The sequence below is a fragment of the Halichondria panicea genome, chromosome 1, assembly GCF_963675165.1.
Source record: "Halichondria panicea chromosome 1, odHalPani1.1, whole genome shotgun sequence".
Taxonomy (NCBI): domain Eukaryota; kingdom Metazoa; phylum Porifera; class Demospongiae; order Suberitida; family Halichondriidae; genus Halichondria; species Halichondria panicea.
In genome coordinates, this window is record NC_087377.1 from 5,255,184 (window position 1) to 5,280,438 (window position 25,255).

Sequence of the window (25,255 nt, forward strand, 5' to 3'; positions counted from 1 at the left end):
GTATAATTAATGGAACAGTTATAAGCCAACTTTTCAACAAAAACACATGCACTGCATTAATGATGAGAATAGAAAGTGTGCTATTTTGACCTAACCATTGACTTTTTTTTACTGGAGACATAACTTTGAAAAAATTATTATTGTCAGAATACTGTGAACAATAACGCAATCTTAAAGTCAGAAGAAACTACATAGAAATGTGTGTAGTACACATGCAATTGTTGTATTAAGTGTTCACCTCCTGTTATAGGGTCCTTTAAAATGTCACAAATGCCATCAACGTCTACTTGTGACGACTCTTCCAGCTCCGTTTTACCTTAGTTCTTAGTTTTTGGACCGGACAAGTTCCACCAAATTGTTCACCTGTTGTTGTAGTTCATATACAAGGCCACTGCAGTGAGGAACACAAAGTTTGTGAATCTAAACTTGCATATATAGTATAATTATAGTACACATCTATAAAATCGTCACTTGGCCTTGGGTGGCTGAAATTTTCAATTCAGACATTGAGGGGAGGGCTTCTGTTGACTCAACAGCCCTGTGTACATGATGATCACTTGACATTTCGTAATGTTTATTACTTTGTTACGGAGTAGAATCTAGTTAAATATTGAAATAAACAACTAAAAATACATCGGATGTAGTTTGGTGGTTACATGGGACGATTCTCCTTTTAATTATTATCATAGATACATGCACCAATCTACTTCACAAAAATACGGTGAGGAAAGCAAATGCACTGACATTTCCATTTGGAGCATCAAACAAAATTCCAATTTTTGGTTGTAAGTTGTAAAAAATACACCAGGCTTTAACAACTAAATACAATTGGTTCAATTCTGCTCTAAACTACTTACCTTGGAAGTGTAGAATTGCAGCACAAAATTCCTTTATCTATGCTTCAACAATAGTTTTGAAATTTAACTTTGAAGTGTGCTTTGTTTAGAGTGAAATATTGCGCAGCGCATAGTTGTGGTTAGAGTTTACGGCTGCTATTGTGCAAGAAAGAAAAGGTATTTCAACGCGGAAATTTTAGCTGCCTGCTTTATTTTAGTTGCTTTGTATGCACAATCACTCCAAATACCATTTTTCAGAGATCAGATTTTTTGTGTGGAAACCTAACATAATTATACATAACACTGTCCTAGTAACACAATATAAACTGCACAAAAAAAGACAGAGACAACTCTAGACACAGCTCCATCTCTTCTCTCTTCTAGACGCCAGTATCTGCAGCGTATAAGATTGGCATGACCGACGAATGGCTTGACACAAAATTGTTGGAGTTCCAACGCTGAAATCGCCCCACCCCACTTCTGGTGCTGCAAAAGAGCCCCACCCCACTTCTGGTGCTGCAAAACAGCCCCACCCCACTTACTGCTGCAAAGAAACAGCCCCACCCCACTACTCAGTGCAGTGAATACATGTATTAGCTGCTGGTCTACGCTCGGCCTCATAACCAAGCCAAGAAAGCTCGCTTCTACACTGCTGCAAAACAGCTCATGCCCCCAGTAAAAAGAGCCACTTCTAGTGCTACGGTGAAGCAGAATTGACATGCATCACAAGGTCGAGGACTAGGTCGATCTAGGAACACAGAATCTTCCACAAAATGAATCTTGGACAATTTTAAAACCTGCATGGTTGCAAGAAGAAACTCCAGCAGTGCTGAAGATTCATTCCTGCATGGCTGGACATACTTTGATACTTGTTATTTCTCATGCGTATTAATTTAATTTTAATTTAAATGCCAGAGGGGCGTTTTGTGGTCAGTGCAATATGACTTTTCAGCAGTGACTTTTCAGCAGTGCAATATGCTTCATATTGCACTTGGCAACAACATAGCAACGGGATATAATTTACATAATAAATTTTTGTGGGAAGGGTATTTACCTTTAGTTCGGTGCTAGGCAGCACAAGTAATTCCTAAGGATTCATATGAATGTGGGTTGCCTAGTTTCCTGTTAGTGTTAACCCTTTCCTTGCCATTCGTGAAATCTGGAACAGGAGCGTCTTTAGGTCGATCAATTAGTGTGGATCCGGCCTCACCACGCCTCCATGTCATTCTATTAGTCTAGATCCGGCTAGCAATTCTAGCTGGGACTCCCAGTTCTAGCTCCTTTTGTTTAGCGTGTCAGAGACTGGGAGAAGATGATTGGCACTCCCTGGCTCCTTTGGATGTACAGCTGTCCAGATCCCTAGAACATACCCTCCATTCTGACGAGTTATCAGTGCATAGGGTGCTTACTAGATTCTTGCCAGCCAGTACAGTTCAAGCTACACACAGCACCGCTCAACTATTCTCTACCCCATTATCTAGCTAAATCTGGTCCAACTAGACAGCAGACACAGCTAGTTAATTCAGTAAAGCCAGGGGTAGCCCTACTTCTACGGTTGTTCGGTAACAATTCCTCTGGGCTGGGCTAACTAGTTGAGCCACGCCTCCCAATTCTCAAGGCTAGGTACATGTCTCTGTCTAGCTGCTTCTTCAGCTTCTTGCTCAGTTTTGTGGCTTAGAGAAAGGCCAGCTACTCAGGGGGAAGAGTCCAGATGAAAGTCTGGCAGCCAGGTGACGTCCAAACGGTCAGTTATTCTTTCCACCAACTTTTTAATCTAGTCTAGTCCTGCTTGCACTGCTACTACTACTGCTGCTACTCTTCCTAGCTAGTCAAAGGTTTCTTTTTTTTTTTTTTTTTTTTTTTATAACTACATATGCACAAAGAGACATCAAAGCTTACATCAAAGGACACAGATTTTTAGCCTACTTGACTGATAAGGCGGTTACCTAGACTACAGTTTGTTTGTCAGGGAGGAGCTCACATACAACTTCATCTAATTCATCATAGCGATTCCTTACCCATTGTTGTAATTTCTACAACAGATTGCCAAGGAAAGAGATAAGCAGCGTTAATTTTGCATAAGTGCATGTAAGTAGAGCTAGCTTAAGTTTATTGTGCCAGCTAGACTACTGTATACCTACTGAGGATGACAGATCAGCCCAAGTAACAGCCAAGGTATACTACTGTAACATAGAGCTCATGTCAAGTTTCCAAGACAAGCAAGGCAAAGCAAAGACAGTGCCCAGGAACTGAAGAAAGCCCCTAAAAAACTCTCTCCTGGTGGGATTTACCGACACTGACGATCCATAAAGAGATAGTTAACATATATATATCGGATATGATGATGAGTAGAGTAATTATGAATGGAGAGAATAGCTGGTAGACTTGATGGACTGGATGAAAGTCCGAACAGTGACACTGATAACTGATTACAGATTTAGTGTATTCTCTTTTTCATTGTATTTTGAGTTAGGAACCAAGATTAAAGTATAATCTGGTCTGCAGAAGAAAGGTACAGATGCTAACTTGAATCTATGCTACCTTGTTTGCTAATTACACTGCAGTACTTTTCTTATGACACGAAAACGTCACAATTATTGAGTGGGCGGTAACAATTTTAATTTGACATTTCACATTGCAATGTTTTGATTAATCGGGCGCCGCCGCCCTCTACCGTTGCCCCGAAGGAGGTCGGGAATCAAGCCTATCCACAGTTTTGTTCTGTTGTTGGAAATCCAACAATTCCACCAGCTCCAATCAGATTGCAGTATCTCAAGGGGATTGACCACACCCACTCAACTGTACCACGTGTGAATTTTGCACACGTTGGATTGACTGAGAGGCGTGGCCAACACCCACTTTAATAAATGATATTCATCTCTATTGGTTAGCACCCACATAGAAGTATAGGATATACCACACCTAAGAGGAGGATATGCACCCATATATCCTCCGCTACCGTGGTTACTCCGAGGCGGAGCCGAGGGGTATGTAACCACGGTAGCGGAGGATATATAGGGTGCATATCCTCCGAGTAGGTGTGGCATATCTGACTTATACCACGTGACCGCAGCACTATAAAAGGACCTCCCCCTAGCAACAATTCAATCACATGCAGATTGCAAAAAAGAACAAGACTATGCCGGATTTTGCAGCCGTCAAAGAGCTAGTTGAGCAACATGTTGACTCCTACAGATGCTCAAGAGCTTCCTTGGTCCAAGCGTTGACCATTCGACGTCCCTTACTGGAGTTGCAAGCTCTTCTTGGATAAAATGTATCTAAACCGCGCCCATGGACCCATGGAAGCTTAGCCATCTTGTTGGAGAGCACCTTCCGTGTTTCTGCCGTCGCTTTGAGTCTTAGTACCGTCAAGCATGGGAACAAATGAAAAAACTAAAAAACAACTTGAAAAACTGTGCATGCCTGGGGCTGTATGCTAATATTCTATATATCCTACAGCTGTTGACCAATGAGATCAATTTGTGGTGACGTAAGTGTGGTATAATGAATGATATTCATGATACTATTGCGTAACAGGCCAGAACAAAACTGTGGATAATTCCCGATCTCCTTCAAGGAGGGCGGTGGCGCTCGACTATGTTTTGATATAGAGCGGTTGCATCGCGCGTCATCCACCCACGCACAAAGTTTTTGGAGGACAACCTCCAAAAACACAGGTGTAAACAATGTAAAAGTACACGAAGAACTGGACACCATTTGGCAGAGTAGAACTATGATCCAGGATACAGAGTGCTCTAGTATTGTAACTGTTAGTCTACCTTAGCTTACAGAGAAGGCTGAGGTGAGAAACTTGCATGCATCATGATGTACAAGCTATGGAAATCCATTGAAATTCACTAGCTTTATTCTCACACATTTATATCTCAGTACAAAATTGTCAGGTTTTCCTTTGCTTGGTTCTTGACAGTGTACTAGCTGAACAAGCTGAGCTCTGTGTGAAGATAGCTACCATAATTATGTTCAAATGAAGAGGGTGTAGGAGTGCCCGATCATGTCACGTCAGGCATCGATCATTGCTGGCTGGGAGGATTGTGTGGGACACGATCACCACAATATTAAATTAATGTAAGTGCTCTTTGTGTACTATGCTGTAATTACAGCACCAACTCTGACTGAATGCCATTATTTAAATCCTCCAACGGTTGCTGTAAGTGATGTCAGGCCCAAGGCAGTATGCTTTTCTTTTATTATGCACATGCATTTGATTCGTAACCGTAGAGCTGCTGTAAAATACAGAGACAAAAAATCAAACCGTACAGTTGGTCCACTGCATACTACTAAAAGATTGCACTTAACACTATAATAGCTGTGTGCTTAAGCGCCACCATAATAATTATTTTTGGGAAGCTTGTGTAAAAATGATTTGGAAGCTGTAAACTACACTCACTGCACACTCAGTTTGATCCAAAAATAAGTGCAACGGTTTCCTTTGATAGAGTGGTGCGGGGGCCATTGTTTACCTTACGTTATATTTAGCTATACCGGTACATGTATCTCAAGTATTTTTCTATCTTAAGTACTTTTTTGTCTAATTATATATATACACAGTTGAGTTTAAGTACATTGTAGATGTGACCTTTGCTTGTTCATCATTTGTTCTAGCCTCTTTCACAAGGCCTTAAAAAGGAAGAGTGGCCTGGGATCGAGGCTACATTCGTTTGTGGTATGTCTGGCTAAATTATGTGTGTTGTGCAAGGCGCTGACTATGGTATTCAATAGATCGAGGAGATGTAGATAGCTTAGGTTTGCAGGGGTGGCAAAATAACAGCTGAAAATTTTTACTAAAAAAAAAAGGTCAACTGTTATTTCATATCCGTGATCTCGTATACTTATACAGTACCTCCTTTGAGTGCTCATGATTACATAATTTCTCCCACACAGAGACTGATGGAGACAAGAGTCAAGATAAAATTGACATTGATGTGTTATTATCATGTGTCAGTACTAGCCTCGATCCCAGGCCGAGTTTTCGCTTTTATAACGGTTAGGCGAACAACTGGGCCTGGTACTAGTTGTCTGCGCATGCGTCAATCGTTCGTCAGATTCTGACGAATGGATATTCTCGTTCACTTTGGTGACATTTATATTCGTGTACTATCGTGTACTAGAAGTCAGTTCCCGTTTTATCATTATTGGAATCGATTGGAATGGCTCTTAGCTGAAGCTTCTCTCTTCTCTGAAGCTTATTCTGAAGACTGAACAACAAGGGAAGAGGTATAAAGCTTTGTCAAGCTTGTTAAGGTCAGATATTTTTGTGTGGGCCCTATGGCCGGCTATGCTATCAAGTCTTGTTCATGTTTGGCAAGAATGTAGGTAGACTATAGTTTCATCATTAATATGGTGGATCAAGTGAAGAGTGTGAGCTAGAGAACTTGGTGCTGCCATCATCAGCTCGTCAACAATGACACTATAACCGAGAAATTTAATATGTATAGATCTACACGTATTTAAAATGTCTACTTCTCTGTACAGGAGCAATGGCTAATATCCAGCTATCCCAACAGTGCTCCTCTTGGCTATACTAACGGACGAGACTGGACAGTTTGAGGTAAGGGTTTAACCGTCTTTGGTTTCTTTTAATATTGTCCTATACTCACAGACACAGGACTGGAGTATGACCTGCTCATTCGAGCGTTGCTGGGTAGCTCAGAGACATCAAGAGAATCTACGTTTTCTCAAGCAATGAGTTACGAGTTGGGGCCTAGAATCAGAGAAGTCCAGCAGCCTGCTAAATCTTTTTGAAACGTAATTTGAAGGCATTCAATCATCCTGAAGTTGCCCTGGGTCACTGTAATTGTGCTGCAGCACAACTGGCAACTCCCCAGGCCTTTGTGAAGCAGCTCCCTATGTGCATCTTTTGTGTACTCACTCTGTGCATTTTCTGTGTACAAATTTCCATTATTGATTTATTAAATATTTTTGCCGACCACAAATATACAATGAAAATTTGACGCATGCGCAGACAACTAGTACCAGGCCCAGTTGTTCGCCTAACCGTTATAAAAGCGAAAACTCGGCCTGGGATCGAGGCTAGTGTCAGTACATGTATTAATTATGTGCTCAGTGTACATACCTTTACCGACATCGTCTCTGGTCTCTGAAACATTAATTAATAATAAATAATTATGGGTCGAGCAATTAATGAATGTTGGTTGACTCAAGATTGACAAAAAAAGAGTAAATAACAACAAAAAACACTGCATCTCTTATTAATTATTGAGCTTAGAAGATGACAGAAGCAAGCATCCAAATCTTTGTACCATTATCATCGAGAGGAGCACACCCTCAGGCCTGTATAATTATGTGTTGTGTGTGCATACATCAGAAGGTAATCCGAGTACAAAAGTACGCTATACGCTCCCCTGCCATTATGATCATTTAGATGTAGTACTGTGTATGTACTTCATATAAAGCTGCTGCTGACTAGATCTAAAAGGCAGCTAGCAGATATTGCTAGATATAGACATAGATCTATTCATGCACTCCTGATCCATAATTTTAATAATATGATAATTTATAAGCGCATGAGAGCTTACATCAAACTCATTTCCTCTGCAGCAGTTCAGGTAGGGGTCCTTTGATCGTCTATAGCTATTAACGTTGTTGCTTAATTCGCTTTCTCTGTTAAGAGAGCAAAGCTAAACTGAGAGTTCTGTGCAGCCGTATGGCGCGCCGTGTGTTTCAATAACAATGTCTGCATGTACATAGGCGTGCCCTGGTGTGAATATACCTAGATAGCATGCACGTGCAATGATCGCCTTATGCAGTGATCATGTCTGCACATGCAACCATTAGTCTGTGCACATGCAGTGATCATGTCTGCACATGCAACCATTAATCTCTGCGTGTGCATAGGCGCGCCATACAGCCGCCATGTAAATTTTCGGGAGGTTGTCCTCCAAAAACTTTTTATGACGTAATGCGATGACGTCGATGCAACCGCTCTATGGACTATAATTATGAAGACACGTCTTTCATTTACAAACACTTCAACCCTGCCAATGTGCGTACATATGGCAAGGAAAACAGCAACCAACACACTCAGTCCCAGTTTTATACAAACGTTTGTTTCGGCCAAGAGCGAAATGGGATTGATGTTCATAAACCTCCTATGCTGGAACACAACCCCACCTTGACTGAGAGTCACTACCAACATCCACGTGCAGTGAAAAAGACTAGTTATCCTGTGCTAGTCTCGAATACCCGCCTCAACCTAAAAGCTTGATTTAGGTTGAGGCGGGTATTCGAGACTAATCCTGTGCCTATAGAAAGTGTATATTATCCTCCGGACACAAACTCTCCTGGTGACAGTGGAAGTGGAGTCGTGGAAAGAAAATCTCCACGAGATGTCTCACCAGCTTATTCCACCTGGAAACCACCACCAAGAGTCAAAACAGATGCAAGTGATACATATATGGCTTCACAATGGTGTTGCATGTTTATACGGCAGCTGTTTGTGTAGTGTATTATTAATACAGTGCAGTATATTGGGGAGGTTTACTTAGCATGTACACTGTACTCATGGTATACATGTAAATGTATGTGTCACCACTGGCTGCGAGTGTAATAGTCCATTTGGATGTGCATGTGTATATAAGTCACCTGTAAAACATCACTTACATTGGTGTCTTTATGCATGCAGGCCAGTAATCCTCCCAGGAGTTCCACTGGTTACAGTTATGTGGATTCTCACCATCGCACAACCAGGGCTGCCGTGCCCGATGAGAGTAAGAGAGGACCTGCTCAAGCAAGTGAACAAGGTGTGTACGACTACTGCATCAAGCACACATGTGGAGGGTGATGTACCCATAGGTTTGGGTATTGAACCATAATCGGCATTTGTAACTCTTCACGTAACTGTAGGTGCAATGTCTGTGTTCTCTTGAGAACTTTTACATGTATACATGCAGTACATTTTTGTGTAGATGTTATAAGAACATGTGTATGTTGTTTCCTTGCAGTATATTTGTTGTCAAGCTCTGCTCCAGACTCCACTATTCCTGACATAAGTTCTTTTGGCAGCGCAGGGAGCGGTGGAGCGTGTGTTACTTCTAGAAAGGGCACTGCTTCAGAAAGACCTACTGGTATAATTTTTTTTAAGCTATAGTGCTGCTTGTATATTTATAATATGTACATGTACCATTGTGGGTGATGAGCTGCCAACAACTCCACTTTTTTTGAAATTATTATGAATGTGTTGATATTGTGTATCTGCATGTCGTTGTTTTCTCAGCAGGGAGTGACGGTGGTATTGTGGAGGCTCGCAAGAAAGAGGCCTGTTTATCAAATGAATTCTCTGTTGGTGAGCATGTGCACAGACAAGTCAGTGCTCCTGCCCGGCCAGATAGCCTCATGTTCACCAACATAATGGATGATTTGGACCAAATGACCAAAGACCTGGAATCTTGTCTGGTGGAGAAAGGCAGTTCTTTTTCCACCATATCAGGTGTGCACATTAGTTTTGCTATAATAGGCATTGATTTTAATGGTTTCACTTTGTTGTGGCCTAGAACACATGTAGTTGCTCGTATGATGTGGGTTTGAGGACACAGGCAGAGTATAAAAGTGTACAGGTGGTACCATATAGCGGGTAATTTTCGGGGGACAAAATATTCGTGGTTCAGCAATATTGAGACATTTTGTGGATAATATTTTCGTGGTTGCTGCTTGGATTGTAGGTAAAGGTAGACAAGGTCGCTTCATTCGTGGGTAAAATTTTCGTGGTCAGACCTCCAACCACGAAAACCACGAATATTTTGCCCCACAAAAATTACCAGCTATACGGTATACTCAGGGTCTTGCATATGCCCTTTGATCAAACAGATGGATGTCTTTGCATGGTTGTGTTGTTTAACGTGGGTTAGGGTAGTACAACTTGTTGGCTGGTTCTGTAATAGTGCTGTACTTTTCTTTTCTCAGAAGGTAGCTCCAGTGCTGGTAACTCAGCTAATGGCAGCGTGCAAAGCACAACAGACCAACAGGCAGCACCTACATCACCTGAAGCTATGGAGAGGAATAAACTCTTCCTAAAATCTATGGATAATTCACAGGTAAAACTATTGTTGTTAGTTTAGATCCGGGGACTTACTGCTTCACTGCATAACAAGAGCTTTTCATGCTGGGGAGAGGGTTGGCCGATGTTATTGACTACTTGCATGACTTTGTGTATGTCCATGATGTGCTACAGTATATAAACATGTACATGTAGGTATACGAGTATCGATCACTATGTGTATACAAAGAGACCCCAGGGCTGCATTGAGGGGGGGGGCGAGGGGGGTAATTCGCCTCTCCCCCATGGGCACAGTTTCGCCCCCCCCCCCCCCCCTAGGATCTGGCAGATTCATTTGTACTGCTATAATTCTGATGACTTTGCCCCTCCTACATTTTTAAATTGCCCAATTTTCCCCCCTTGATCCAAAATCCTGGATGCAGCCCTGGACCCTGTTTAGTATACTATATAAAGATCATCTTATAGCTCCTAGTGCATGTGATAAGATTCATGTGCAATTGTGGTGAAACCTGTACTTATGTTGCGTAATGTGCTGTAAATACCTTGTACAGTATAATATATATTGCTCAAGGGAGGGGGGTTACCCTCCTCAATGCAGCCCTGGGGATGATCGTATACGTAACTAGTCAGTCATTGTCAGGTGCATTAATTATGATTGTTGTATTTACTCTCTTCAAAATGTGGTACTTGCAGCTTAGTGCAGCGTGTGCTTTTGATAATGCCCTGAGGCGTAGCCACTACGAGGGGATACAAGGTTTAGTCGTTGGGAGCAGAGAATACCGTATAGCGGGTATATTTCGAGGGTATAAATGTTCGCGGTTTTCGCGGATTGAGCCTGTACCGCGAAAATTTATACCCACGAAAATTTATAATAGTAGGCGTGTTCAGTATTATGGATTCGAGGCTAACAGTGGAGTGGTACAGCTGCATGTTGATGTGCGCATGCGCCAAAAGGCTGGAACTCAGACCACGAAAATAAAATCCGCGAAATCCTTTGTAATGGTCCATCCGCGAAAATTTATACCCTCGAAATATACCCGCTATACGGTATATGTAGCCTGTCCACTGGGTGCATGTTGTGGATGATTTTAATAATCACTGGTTCTCAATTTGTGCCATAGCTCTGGGTTTCACTGTATATAATTGTAATTATTCACTGCATGTCATGGGAATGTTCTTATTTTCTCAGGTACTGAAGTTGCTGGAAGTTATGAACCTTCAGCAGTATGTGGACACTTTTCGCCAACAGCATATCACTGGCGACATTCTCAGCGACTGTGATGAGGACATATTGCAGAATGAAGTGAAAGTTAAATCTAGGTTGCACCGTCTGCGACTTCAGCGAGTTATAACCGGACAATATTGTGTAGCTGACATGATGTCAGATCAAGATTACTTAATCATGCAACCTCTCTGTTGCTAGGTTGCTAAGCAGTTATATGTGTCTAAAATAATTATGTCCTGAGTTGAATGTTCTGTTTGCTGAGCAAATTAAATTCATTATAATAATTATTGCTGGTAAAGATCAATATAGACCTGCAATTTATTTTTACCCAAAATTATACGTTTTTTCACAATAATAATAATAACAGTCAATAATAGAAGTTATGTCATTGTAGTCGGTGTGAGAGTTGGTTAACTTCATCTTCTATCTGTAGACAACCAGTTGGCAATGCTGTCTACAATAGCATCCATGTTTCACCTGATGATTCATTCCAGTTAATACTGGTATTTTTTTATCTTATGTGTGCTTGGCATTGAAAGTTTTGTTGAACTGTTAACCAGGTCTTGGTTAGCTGGTTTTGAATCTTTTAATAATTATGTTGAAGTTTGCTGCCTAGTACTAAGTTCGGTGTAGCTTGCTTCGTTTTCTTTATGTAATTTTCTGGTTTAGGTGCCAGAGGGGGTTTTTGATGTTGGTCTCCGAGTAGTGGGGACTTTTGCGGTGGTAGCTGGGATAACAGTTGAAATAGTACCCAGAACATGATGATCATTTGAATCCACAACATCCTTCAAGTTTCCTGTTTTCAGGTTGAGCAAAGCGAAAACAAGAATTGGCCAATTCCTACACACCAGTAGTCGTATCGGTTCAAGAAATTCATTTCATCTATGCCTAAACTCATCACTGCTACCAGTGACAGGATTAAACTCACTGGTAGCAGTGATGAGTTTAGGCATAGATGAAGGTGAAACGATATACGACTATACTGCATGGTGTGGGAATTGGCCAATTCTTGTTTTTGCTTTGCTCAACCTGCATGGTGCCAAAGTATCCAGTTGCAGATTTGCTGTTTGAAACATTCAATGAGCCTTCTTGATTCCTTGAATGTTCGCTTTTTTTAGAGTGACAGGTGTGGACCTACTTTCAGAAGATCTTTCTCCACATTGCTTACAACTACATTCATTGTGATGTCATCATCATGATTGTTGATTTCTGGAATTTCCATTATAGTGTTGTTGGCCCATTAATATTTTGTCTTCATTGTCCTCCATCTTTGCGTAAGTTTCATTGATGGGTGAAGGAGGAATAATTTTCTTTTTGCAACTCATTACTTTCTAGTTGCCTTGGTTGAGTCCCCGGACAAAGTTTGCTCCATCGGCTCCGCATGAAGAGCTGTGACAGAATCTTCACTTGACCCCATGTTTACAGTGATTTGTCGTGTATCACTTTCATGTACAAAGTCACAGCTATGGTAACTGTTTAGAACGGATGGATTACATGCATGCACCTCTTTGTATTGTCTTCGCTACTACTCTTAACATAATTATATCGGGTGTATCAGCTTGTGGCAATTGTTTTTGAGTCAAATCTGTGTTTTCAAACTTAACGGGGTGTTGTTTTGCTTCTTTGGAAATTTCCCAACCTAGTGATTGATGTGTGCTACTCAAGCACTTGTATGTATATGTATATGTATGTAGAATGTGTTTTAAATATCATGATGACACACTTTCTATGGTGATTCTGAGCAATGTGCAACTGTACAGGCATTAAATGATTCGTAAGGCAAGTTGCAATTATTGACGAGCCATTGGTTCGCTCCATAATGGTAATGACAGAAGGAAGATTTTTAATTTTCTGGGAACTTGCTGGATAATCCAGTTGTGGCAATGCAATTTTACACTTCAAAAATTCTTCAGCACATGCAAATCAAAGTTGGAGCTGTTTAAAAGTTCCCAATGCATTCAGCTGATAAAAGTTTCTTGGCACCACTCAGTGTCTTTGCCATTAGTTGGTATCCTTTGGTCAAGCTTGTCTTGATTCCTTTGATCACTAATATATATCTGTCTTTTGGTATTGTACGAACTTTACAGGATTGGATGGATTACACTTTGATCGAGGAATTACATGGAATTACAAAAAATATCCACTAGGATCTTGCACGGAAAAGGCTTTACTTGTGCTTGATGAAATGGATTTCCAGGTCATGGCCACTAGAGATTGCTACCGCATTTGAAGGATAAAGTGTTCCCTTGATGATCCTAACCTTACAAGGAAGTGTAGGACTATTCGAAATGAATGTTGACAGCAGTTTTGGATATGACTTCAACTTACAGTTTCTGTAGCACATTTTGAAGGAGTAGAGATTGCATCATCGAAACTCACAAAAGAACTGTCTATTTCTTTGCCATTGTACGACAATTCATCGATATTTACGTTCTCTTCCGAAGATACTGAAGACCGTTTCCTTGATGGTAAGTTTACAGTAAATCTTCGCACTGAGCTAATTGATTGAGACCGTGATTTAGGTTTTATGGGGTTGACTAAAGATTGTATTCCGGTGTTCGACCATTTTCTGGACGAGTTTTCATTCAATGATAACTGAGTGCTAAATTTCTTCTTGGTCATTGGCTGTGGTGAAGTGTTCAATTTTAGGTTAACTGTCATGTTACTGCAGATATCGAGTGATAATTTGTTATACCATATTGAGATTGATGGGGAAAACAATTGTTATTATGTCTCTTTCTGCATGCATAAGCTTTCGTGTGCCATCTCCTTTTGAGCGATCGAAAAAGCAACTTCTCTTGATTCTTTAGTACAAGTGTTGGCAATGAAAATTATCCTCTTTTCGAAGTTTAATGTGAGAGGGAGGATTCTCTACTTCAGTACAGCAAGATTTGTCTGGTGTGTGTATAATCACTACAGGTTACAGCAAGATCTTGCTGTACTGAAGTAGAGAATACCTGTACACACACCAGACAAATCTTGCTGTACTGAAGTAGAGAATCCTCCCCTAGTGTATAGTACATTGATATGTATATGATCTTTCAATCAAAGGCATCAAAGCCTTATAAGCATTTTTCGGGAAGGGAAGACATACGGTAAAGTCTCTTCTTTCCAAACGTTGTTTCCTATAATTAATCTATTACAGCCTGTAATTGTATCTGAATGTCTTGACATGCATGTGTGTATATAATTATGGGCACTGATATAATAATTATAGTTGCCTATAATGATGCGCGCCTGTGTAGTAGACTCTTGTTGATATTGGTACATTTTGCTGTGGGCCAGCTTTAGATTCAGCGGTAATAAAATTATAATGACTCATCTCTGCACTACGTTACAGCTGCAAGACTGTGAAGAGTGCTAAAGTATAAATCAATGTGCATGGACTCAAAATCCTGGCTACGCCCCTGATGTTCTCATTGCTGTTTGTGTATAACTGCTTTCTGGTGGTCTTGAATGTAAAGACTGTACGTGTGCATTTTCCAGTAACTACAACCACGAGAACGATGATTCTGCCTCCACCGTAGTAGGCGATCAATCACTGAGCTCAGGCACCACCCACCCATGGATAGCTAATGTACCAGCGACAGTTGTCTAATAACTCCTCAGCAAGCTACAACTACCACAGTGACCAGTCTAACAGTGGACCTCAATCTCTAGCAGTGTCGGGGTATGATCACCAGCCAAGATATGTATCACCAGGTTATAGCCATGAAGCAGCACACTCACACCCTCCACACCCTCCACACCCTCCACAAAGGTCACACTCTTCATACAACTCCCACTCTTCATACTCTCCACAAGGATCACACTCTTCGTACAACCTCCACTCCTCACACTATTCACACCCTCCACAAGGGTCACCCGCCACTTACAAGGCGTGGAACTGCCAAGCAGCTACTGCTTACAGTCCCAATGCATACCAACGTACCTCACACCAAAACTCTCTGTACGAAACAGCTATTCATTCATCGAGATCGAAAGTTGTTTCATCCGCCTACCCTCACACCATCCCCTATCATGAGGACAGCACTGCTGAAGATGTACCTGAAGTGAACCCATACGCCATTGCTGCCCAGCGTGTACCTGAAGTGTGTCCGTACGCCATTGCTCCATACTCATCTTCTGAGGAGAATGACAGTGACAGTGAATCAGGGACCAAATGTGAGTAATTTAACCACAAGACACCGTACGAATTATTTTATCTTCAAAATTGTGTTTTCAATTTCTCTCTCTTCCGCCCACCCCACAGCTCTTCCATCGCCTCCCTCCTTCCACCCCTCCCTCCTAATTGAAGAGAGTGTCCGTGGTGTTGATGAGGCTCTTGCTAAGTACGACCGTGATATCCACATCATGAACCACCGTCCCCAGAGAGGAGGATCAATCCCCACCGACAAGCAAGCTGGGATGAGCGAGGAAGAGAAGTACCAAATGCAGGTACCTTGTAGTCACGTGAGGAGGTTGACCTTCGTCACAACTTCGCCATACTTTACTGCAAATCATACCATTGGATTCCTTGTTAAAAAGTGCTTTATCTATATGTTCTAGAGCTGATAAGCTTCAACCAGCTAAAAGTTAATAATTATGTAGAATTCTCTGGTATACTTGCCAACCACATAAAGCATAAATGAAGCCATAATTGACTACATAACGGTGCCGAAATCAACGCATTTAATATCCTTTCTCCATTTCACAGCCGGTGACCCACCCAGTTGACAAGGACAGCGATTATTTCCCTATCTCCTCAAACTTCCCCAGGCCAGATCCTGAGATGGTTGCCAAGCAACACGAGATGTATCAAGAGATGCTGAGTCAGCAATTGCCCGATACCCCCCAGGAAGATGAGATCATTCAACGAAGTATCATGGCTCGTAGGGACCAACTGAAATAGGTACTTATATTGCAGTGAATTGCATGCCCGTTGTAGTCATGCACGTACGTATGTTTCTATGTTTTCGGTGTTTCCTTGGCACATCTTAATTAAATATTAATGTGTTTGTTGTCTAGAGTAAAAGTGAAAGAGGAAGTCTCTTATGGAAGTTGAAATCAAAAGTGTCATTATTTATTTGCTTGCCTTTACAGTACCTCCTGGGTCAGTTCTACTCTGACGAGGTGTACAGAAAAGAACATGCATGTGTAGTAATCAAAGCCATGCACGGTATAGCAATTATTCTGCATAATTATGTTTCATATGTTCGTTCACACAGCTGCCAATATTGTGGTTGATGAATCAGTCCAGCGAATTAAACTGATCGACTTTGGATCAGCAGAGATTATTGAAGAAAGATCAACTTCACATGCCAAGACGTTCTCAGGATGGTCATGTCTTGGGGCACTGAGCTATAAACCTCCAGAGGTACTAAAGTGAAATTTTCAGACTCATTTGTTCTCACGATTTCAACACACTACAATTCTGTATCTTGTGTATAATTGTTATACTGGCCGTTCCTTAATCCGTTCCCTCATCCTATCCTATAGTTCTATCGAGAGCAGCAGTGCAGTTTTGCATTTGATGTATGGCAGGCTGGTTGCTGTGTACTGGCCATGTGCACTGGGCGACGACCATGGAGACACCTATTCATGGATGTATCCAGGGAAACAATCGGACCAGCTGACAATAGCAATGAAGAGGAACCACAAGCTCATGGTGAGTGCAGTGATGAGTCAAGTCAGTGCACTAGCTGTTAATGTGTACACGTACGTGTTTCCATTCTTAAATGTCTTTGGAGAAAGATGGATGTACGTGTGTGTGTTCAATACTCTGAGCTTTAGATTTTTTTATTACATAACTTATTGTTTAGCAAATCCAAGGCTCTAGCTGTAAGTACTGTACAATAATTATTACAGAGAACTGTGTCATACTAGTATAATTATTATAGCCTGATCCGATCTTTTTATTTCAATCCCTCTGCCCCACAGATCCAACAGCAAAGGGGTGGCCACCTTCATCCTGCCTTCTTGGATCCCACTCTCAAGAGGTTACTCTACGGCTGTCTCCATGACAACCCGTCCTCCCGTCTCACAGCCAAAGAGTGCTCGTATCTGCTCAACACAGAGACCGCCTCCACTGAAGAGGACAGAAGGAGAATACTGGAGGCCATTGGATGTACGTGTTTATTGTACACAGTCTGTATGTATTATTGTGAGTCAATCCTGCCAAGACAACCACTGAGCCTAATTAACATAACAAAACACTTATAGTGCATTGCTTAAATGAATATCATGAGCACTTTCTATACTATATATACTATTCTACTATTCCAGTAATCTTCCTTTAGTACCTCCTTTTTGTGGAGCTAGCTGAGTGGAATTCAATTAAAGTCCTCCGGAATCAGCTTTATGATTAAGACCTTTTGACCCTGACGATCCTCCTCCGTCTTGTTACGTTAGAACTAAGCTCACCCCTCCCCCTCCCCCTCCCACACACAGATACTCCGAACACTCCTGCGGTGCTTCAGTCCTTCTCCCCCGACCAGTATCGTGTAGATGTCTACCTCGGCAGTGACAAGTTGACCAGCATCTCTCTTGGCTACACCCAGAAAGGGGGACCTGTCCACCTGGCCCTGTACGGAGGCTGGCTCGGGAGTCTGGCCGTCCCTCAGGGGATGACATACAGGGAGGCGGAGGAAGAAATTCACAGGAGGTTCCCAGTGAGTTGTTATGTTTAATAATACTATTCATTTTGGTTGTGTTATGCTGATAGTGAAGACTACGTATACATGTATAGATAATTTTGTTGCAGAGGAGGTACAACAGGAAGTGATTTGAATTACGTTTACATTCCATAAAGAGCTTCGAATCCAAGTTGCTCATTAGTTCAATATAGATCTAGTCATTCACTGTAGTTAGTTTATGATACTGTGCAATACAGACGAAAGAATTAAAGCAAGAGTTTTTTGCACAACAGATCTATATAACACACAAGTAGCAAGGTGTAAAATTTTTGTAGCTTCTCTGTGTTCCAAACAGCTGAATACGGTGACAATAATAAATAGTGAATATCTTAATTGTCAGTTCACCCCGATACCTATCGATACCTATCGAAAGATTTAGAGGATTATGTCTCTAGCATGATTTCATTATGATAAGCACTTTATCAAGGAATATATTTACGTGGGAAATGAATGTCAATATTATAACAAGAATGTAAGTAAAAACTGGAACACGTAATCGTGTCGGACCTCCTCTGATTTTGTTGCTGTGGGCCATAGATAGTAGAGGAGAGGGATTGGAAACGCATGCGTGGGACTCAGTACCATTTCGGCCCATCCGTGTCTCGCCTACGCCCACGCAATGCTGTAGCGGTAACTGAAGCAAGGCATCTTTTTAGAAGGACAGAGAAGTGCCTTGGCCTCAGGGATATTGCACAGGGCTATGCCAGTTAGTACTATGCTCTTAGTACCTAGTATAGTTGTAACCTTAACCTAAAAGTGTCTACTAAAGGAGTTTCATGAGTTTTTTTAAGCTTTCTTTGACTGGCTGAGGATTGTGGGATTTTTTTATCTCTCCAAAAAGAAGTACAGCCTGTTTGAGATTGAAGACAAGTACAGTGGTATGTTAAGTGTTTTTTAAATGTAGCAACTTTGTGATTGACTCTCCATGGTAGTATTTGCTGACAAATTTATTATCACACTCATGACTTTCACTTGTGGGATTTTGTGGAAGTGTAGGTGTTGAAGTAGCAAATGTATATAGGCTAGAAGTGACCCTTTAATGTTACTACATGCTATTGTACACTTTATTTGTAGTTATACAAATGGATCGGCAAGTTTTTTGGGGAAAAATTATGAGAGAATAAACGATGGAAGTGTCAGTTGTGGAAGGAAGACCCAAGGTAACTGTTATCTCAAACTGATACTGTTTTTAATCTCAGATTGTGTGCATCTGATGATGCTTCTTCAGAGTTTACATCGGCACTGTAGCATGTTCACTGAACCACTACCAAAGAGGACGTTCAAGAAAATTGCATCATTATTTCTGTCTTTACATCACGAGTAGACATACAATAATTGTTTGTATAATGAATTGTTTATGATCTAGATCTATAAAAGAGAAGTTAACATGTTCTTGAACTTCTATTAACACTGTGTCTGATCCCACTGTAAACTATTTCATACAATGGCGAAAACTCCTCTAATACTAACTTCTGAAACACGAATGGAAGCTAGTAGCCTAACTTGATCCTAGTAGCCTTCCTGCCTGTCTCATGTCTCTTTCTGGCTAGTCAGTAGTAGCCTTCCTGCCTGTCTTTTGGCTGTTAAAGATTAAAATTCTAAAATTATCATAGGACAAAGGTCAATTTCTAGTGACGGAGGCAGGAAAGGAAGAAATTTAACCGTGACACGCATGGGCCGGGCATTTACGTATGCGTTTCCAATCCCTCTCCTCTACTATCTATGTGTGGGCTAAGTATTATTATAGAATACTGCAATTGAATGCTTTAAACTTTAACTAAACGAGGCTTGTTTTAAGACTATCCAAGCATCTCATATGCAACAAGTCATCAAAAACAGCACAAAATCATGATCATTAACTCATTCCAGGTTGCCCGGCAACTCGGCCCATTCATCCTGGCCTCGTATGACAACGCTCCCCACATGATCTGGTCGGCCTGCTCCGGTGGAGACCAAGTCCCTCCTTATAGACACACCAGACCAGACTCACTAGTAGACCTCAATACTGCAATTGTACTCTCACCCTCAACTATGGTATAGCTCTATGTTTATTTTGTTATAAATAAGGTAATCCCGTATTGTCACAGAAATTATGCTTGCTTGCATATACAGCACTTTTCAATGCCTCAAACTTAATTTTTTGCTCAAAAACTAATAGTTTATATAATTTTTTTTATTATGCCTCGGTGCGCATTATGCGCAAGCGAGATTAAAATGTGATTTTAGACCTTTATTACGGCTGCATGGATTAATGTACATGTACAGAAGCAATACCTTGAACTTTACAGAACTAGCTATTGTTTATAACCAGGGAATCTCCTGTGAATCTCTTTTTGTCTCCCTGTGTGTCATCCCCTGAGGGACGGCCAGCCTCCCGTAGGCCCCCTTTCTGAGTAACTAGATCTACAACATTGTGATCGTGATTATAACGATTCTCATTCATGATCCATTAAACTGGCCTATTTTAATTTTTAACTCGGGTCACACTAGCTAGCGTATACCTTAATGTTACTAGTATAGACGGATAGTAATTTTAGCGTTTTCAGATTTTTCTCTGTTTTGAGGGTACTAATTTTGGCGGATTTGTCATTACCACAATAATCAAAAGATGTACAAGTATGAGTTTTGAAAGGTTGAATGGAAAGTTTGGAGTCAGATAAAGATGAAAAAAGTAGCTTAGCATACTCTCAAAAGTACATTACATTATACAAAGTCCGTTAAAAAAAGAAGAAAACATTTTTTTTAATGATATTCATAATTTTTAATTGCGTTTTTAATTAGCGCGTACTTAATTTAGCGTTATTTACAAATTAATTTGCTAAAATTAGTACCCGTTTATAAATTGATAGTAACAAGATATTGTTGTGTGAAGGCTGTAAACGCAGTGCTGTGGCCTCCAGGTGAGTAGATATACTCGTGACAAACAAACAAACAAACGGACTACTATAACCGTGGCCGCCCACGAGCTTCAGGTAACAATAAGGCAGCTATAATTGTATATATCTCATGACAAGATTGAGAACCTTGACCCTTTAATCATAATTATTATGCATGGCATGCATTGTTTGTTTACTGATCTAATGGGACTGTCCCTGGTATACCCCCCCCCCATTGCACAGAAAAATTCCCCAGGGTATTTTGTGCAAACTCCCCATATATAAATAGTAAGCAGCAGTGTATAGTGTTGTATCATTATTGAGTTCAAAGCCAAGCCAGTGAAAAACTGGAGGATCTTTTCATTGCAATTTGTACTTGCCTGTAAGTCACTTAGATGTCTAGATAATTATTAGAAAATGTAGATGCATGTAGAATGCATGCATGCCAGTAGAGCGAATATAAAAAAGCATCGTGCAATTGTTCAATTCGACATGCATGTCACTATTGAACACTGATACGAATTATTGCATAATTCATGTAGGATTTACTGATTAACGAAGGTAGCTACTCTGTCACTGTTTTATAAGCTGTGCTGGATCGGATACAAGGCTGATTATACAGCATAATAAACTAGATCTACTTGCGGAAGAAGTCTTACAGTAAGTGTGTCTTATCTCAGATAATATGAATTCTGTAAGAAAAATGTATGCAGTCCCGAAACTGAATGGGGAATATTTACTCAAAAGAAGAAACAAGCGGCTCATGTAAGCTAACTTATTGTCAACACTTCTTATATGAATATAGCATGCATAGTGTAAACACTGGGTGGGGGTTGTAATCCTGATGAATACAACAATTTAATGCCGTTGATTTTATGTGACAAATGTGTGGGTAGATTGGCTGCCGTAAATATCGCTTGAAGTGTAAATGGATCTACCAGACATGATTATTATAACATGTGATGTGTCTCCTATTAATACAGCTGATAGAGAGAGAGATTGGGCACACCCAATACCATTTTGTGACAATGCTTCTATCTGTGAGTCCATAGATTGGTATAGTGTCCTATATACAGAGGTTTGAGACCTGTCCACTAGTAACAATTAATGTTGGTGTCAAGGCTGCAAATATGCATGTGACAAACTTCTACATGCAGCTAACGCCAGTATCCTTTCGGAATCGAATCCTTCTCTTGCTGAACAGTTATACGATCCTGGTAATGTGATTGTTAATTAAATACCATGTAGTTATATGTCGACGTCATTACTAATAAATTTATAGTGTAGTAAAACTAACGCTTGTATATACGAATTGAATTGTGTAGAATACATGTTATTTTATTTGCTAAGTACTATTATACAGCTGAAGAATCTTCTCAAGAGAGCTTCAAGCGAAGTAACTCCAACTCCAGCCTTTCGGACGACAGTGGTGCTCATTCCGACGATGCAGAACTAGACACCTACTTTCGCTGTCCATGTGGCCGTACTGACTTTCCTCACTGCCTCTACCCACCTCCAATGTGCCTAGATAATCGTCACTCAAACACACAAGGATTCCCAGAGCTGGATTTATCTCATGGCGCTGACAATGAAAGCAGAGTACAACAAAGGATGGATGAACGTTTGGTTGCGGAAACAACTACTATTAGAAATGAATATATGAGGTTTGGGATGGCTGTGCGCAACTGGGTGCAATCGATCAATCAAATCGAATCTATTCTGATGACTCTTGTTCAGTTACAAGGGCAGCCGCACGCTAACTTCTCCAGTTTTGATGAGCTATTTCGAGCTGTCATAGTGAATGCTGACTACATCAATCATGAAGCTCTAAAAATTGTCGTTGAAGAATGCAGAAGGCAAGGATCTAATGACGAACTTTACGCTGTTGTCCAAGTTGCTGAAGAAAAATTTGATCAAGCATTTTGTAAATTTGCCCGACAACGTGTGTTTTCTCTCCCAGGTGGCCTAGAGGAACTTCCTCTACCCACACAACAGGGAGTATACAAAGAGCTGAAGTTGAAGATCGAGGAAAACTACACCACATTTACGATGGAACGATTGATGTACTTCAAAAAGGTTGTAAAGAAGGTCTTGCATCTCCCAGAACAGATAATACTGAGACTTACGTCTGTGAATGAAGGCTGTGTACAAATTACTTTCCAAGTAATTGGCACAGTTTCTAACAAAATCTTTGAGCTGACACCCAGCCAGAAGAATGCTTTGATCGGGTATAACATCACAATGATCGAGTGCAATGGATGTGTTCTTTATTGCTGCTGTGATCTTTTCAAAGATGAGGTAAGATCTGCAATTATATATTTTTAGTGCGTTCATTCATATCTAAAAATTCAGGAAGCTCTGGATGTCATCAACCAAGTTTACCAGCGAGTAAGATTGACCGCTCTACCAAGGAATGGTAACATTGATTATATGTAAGTTTAATTATTTTGATCTATACGTCATTATTTATTAGTCACTGAGCAACAGCTACTTCTTGAGGAACATTCTTCGGATTGCCCACACATTAAGGTGAGGTAGTTTGTTGCTTAATAATTATGTGTGTGCTGTATAACTGAAAACTGTCTCTATAGAAGGAAAACTGTGCAATTGAGATGTGCTCTAGCTGTGCAAAACAAATGCATCATTGCTCCTTGGAGGTACACAATTTCATTGTTCATGCATTATTGTGATACTGTATACAATTGCATTCTCCAGTACCACGCTCTGAGATGCAGTAACGACGCCTGGTTTTGGAGTTACACCAGCTCTGAGGTAAAGTTTTGCTCAATATAGATCTACATGATGCATGTATGAATATTGTATGCAGTTTTCTGACGATGACATTTACTCCGAGGAAGAAAACTTTAAGAACTGTTTGCCCCAACCTCGCCATCCATTTGTTGAGTGTGACACAAAGAATGAGTGTCTGGAAGGTTTAGTCAAACAGGCACCCAAGAAAAGTGTTCCCTTTGAAGCACATTCAGGACCACCTGGAGGTATATCTGTCTGCAAAGTTTTTATTGTGTACTGTTCCAGTAACAATGTAATGAATTTTCCAACTGTAGGAATAAAAGCTTCAATGCGAACAGTCTGTTTTCTCAGTGTGGTTATTGCTCTTGCAGCCATCTCTTTCTACTTGTCGAGTTCCAGCTCTGTCCTCTACCAAAGGGATGTGATGCGGCCTACAAAGGTACAAGTCATGATTTTGCCATCCTATAGCATTTTATAATGGACAAGTACACTGTCATGTTATTGTGTATAGGTGTTTCGAGATCCAATTGGCCTTCTTGACGTGGAAAATGTTAATCATTTCATGCTCAAGGTTAACAGCAGCAGACGACAACTTTTAAACTATTCGAGCTCAAAATGTACATTGTGTCAGAAAAATCCTCCTATTACTGATATTGATATGAGAAGAGCGAGAAGAGTGGTAAGGACTATCCGATAGTGTATATAGTATTGTAAAGGTTCATTTCGATTGTCGTTGCAGGAAATTGATGTTGTGAAGACCTTACTTTTGACTAAGAAGAAATTGCCCAACGTGTATATAACTTGCAAATTCAGACCACAACCGGATGAGCCAAGCTTTCTGCAGCTGAACATAAGGAGCACACTATCTCTCTCAAGGCATCCCATTATACATGTACTTCTTGATTTACTGGTAAATCATCAAATAAACAATTACTAATAATTTTAAGTTTTTATTCCCAGACTTCTACGTACGAACAAAGAATGGATCGAGTAAGGAACGTATGGATGAAAGGAATAGGACTCATGGAAGGCTCAATAACGACAGAATTGGTAATGTATAATAATTATTATAATAACATGGTGTCATAGGCTATTCAAGCAGAACATACTGTTATTTGTGTATGCAGGGCCGTACTTTCAATGATCAGTCATGCAAGTGTCGAGGTGCATATACATTGTGCTACCATAAATCGAAATTGAAGGAGTCAATTTCATTGAAAGCATCGTGTTTGACAATAATGCACGGACTATTAGACATGTTGTTTCATCTTGGAGCTCATGCTTACTGGCCGAGTAAACACTTTCAGGAATCAACACGCCAGTTGCGGCTGATAATTAAGACTACGCAGAACAAACGTTCCCCATTGTCTTCAAGGCGAGATTTTGCTTGTTATACAGGCCCTTCAACGCCAGATCGCCTGTTCTTGTCGGTGATACAATTTCACTGGTGGCACTCAAATAACTGTGACTGTACTCGAAGCTTAGGGAATTTAAACGCGGTGTTACCACCACATACACATGTACCTTCTAGTGCCCCATATACAACCAATTTTAAAAGCAAATTTAAGCATCATGAACACCACTTTCAACTTCCAATCCATATAAGCACTTCCTACCATGTGAAAACCTCTTTTTGTACCAAGAAACATGTACTTTCCCCCTTTCGACGCTGGGCTTTATTTTTGACATCCCTCTCACTCACACCTCCGCCGATATTGTCCATTTCACAAATACATGTTCAAAGCTCTCATGTTGTTTTGTTGGCACTCATGTGTCTGACATATTCCGTCTTTTTTTGGTCACAACCGTATTTTCAAAATTGATAAAAAGTTTTAAAACTTACCCCCATTGTAATTAAT

General features: G+C 40.6%; 3 protein-coding genes and 3 long non-coding RNA genes across 8 annotated transcripts in view; 5 read left to right on the forward strand and 1 right to left on the reverse strand.

Annotated features, from left to right (window-relative positions):
* The window catches only part of LOC135334204 (uncharacterized), a gene marked incomplete in the record, with an annotated part of 688,739 nt that overhangs the window by 513,094 nt on the left and 150,390 nt on the right, over positions 1-25,255 (forward strand).
* LOC135337630 (uncharacterized) lies at positions 4,449-5,802 on the forward strand. The gene is made up of 3 exons (XR_010395204.1): positions 4,449-4,638; positions 4,765-4,922; positions 5,739-5,802. It is a non-coding gene; the product is annotated as an uncharacterized LOC135337630 (long non-coding RNA).
* On the forward strand, positions 5,798-6,790 carry LOC135337485 (uncharacterized). The gene is made up of 2 exons (XR_010395149.1): positions 5,798-6,405; positions 6,457-6,790. It is a non-coding gene; the product is annotated as an uncharacterized LOC135337485 (long non-coding RNA).
* On the reverse strand, positions 6,988-7,523 carry LOC135337590 (uncharacterized). Its single transcript, XR_010395192.1, has 2 exons — positions 7,394-7,523; positions 6,988-7,148 (listed from the first exon to the last, which is right to left on the reverse strand). It is a non-coding gene; the product is annotated as an uncharacterized LOC135337590 (long non-coding RNA).
* On the forward strand, positions 14,644-16,445 carry LOC135336587 (uncharacterized). Of its 3 annotated transcripts, none has more exons than XM_064532456.1 (4): positions 14,644-15,259; positions 15,348-15,547; positions 15,792-15,986; positions 16,303-16,445. In XM_064532456.1, exons 1-3 carry the CDS (start codon positions 14,671-14,673, stop codon positions 15,984-15,986), a joined length of 984 nt encoding a protein of 327 aa, XP_064388526.1. In that variant the 5' UTR covers positions 14,644-14,670; the 3' UTR covers positions 16,303-16,445. The 3 variants fall into 3 exon arrangements, with proteins under 3 accessions (XP_064388526.1, XP_064388518.1, XP_064388534.1); XM_064532448.1 differs by lacking the exon at positions 16,303-16,445 and adding an exon at positions 16,178-16,219; XM_064532464.1 differs by lacking the exon at positions 16,303-16,445 and adding an exon at positions 16,178-16,219 and having other exon boundaries at positions 15,348-15,532.
* On the forward strand, positions 20,891-25,238 carry LOC135334873 (uncharacterized). Its single transcript, XM_064530227.1, has 16 exons — positions 20,891-21,027; positions 21,188-21,305; positions 21,359-21,410; positions 21,629-21,685; positions 21,803-21,862; positions 22,009-22,943; positions 22,998-23,061; positions 23,119-23,174; positions 23,237-23,302; positions 23,361-23,417; positions 23,473-23,641; positions 23,711-23,835; positions 23,908-24,075; positions 24,136-24,306; positions 24,357-24,446; positions 24,524-25,238. The coding sequence occupies exons 3-16, from the start codon at positions 21,371-21,373 to the stop codon at positions 25,217-25,219; spliced, it is 2,754 nt and encodes a 917-aa protein (XP_064386297.1). The 5' UTR covers positions 20,891-21,027; positions 21,188-21,305; positions 21,359-21,370; the 3' UTR covers positions 25,220-25,238.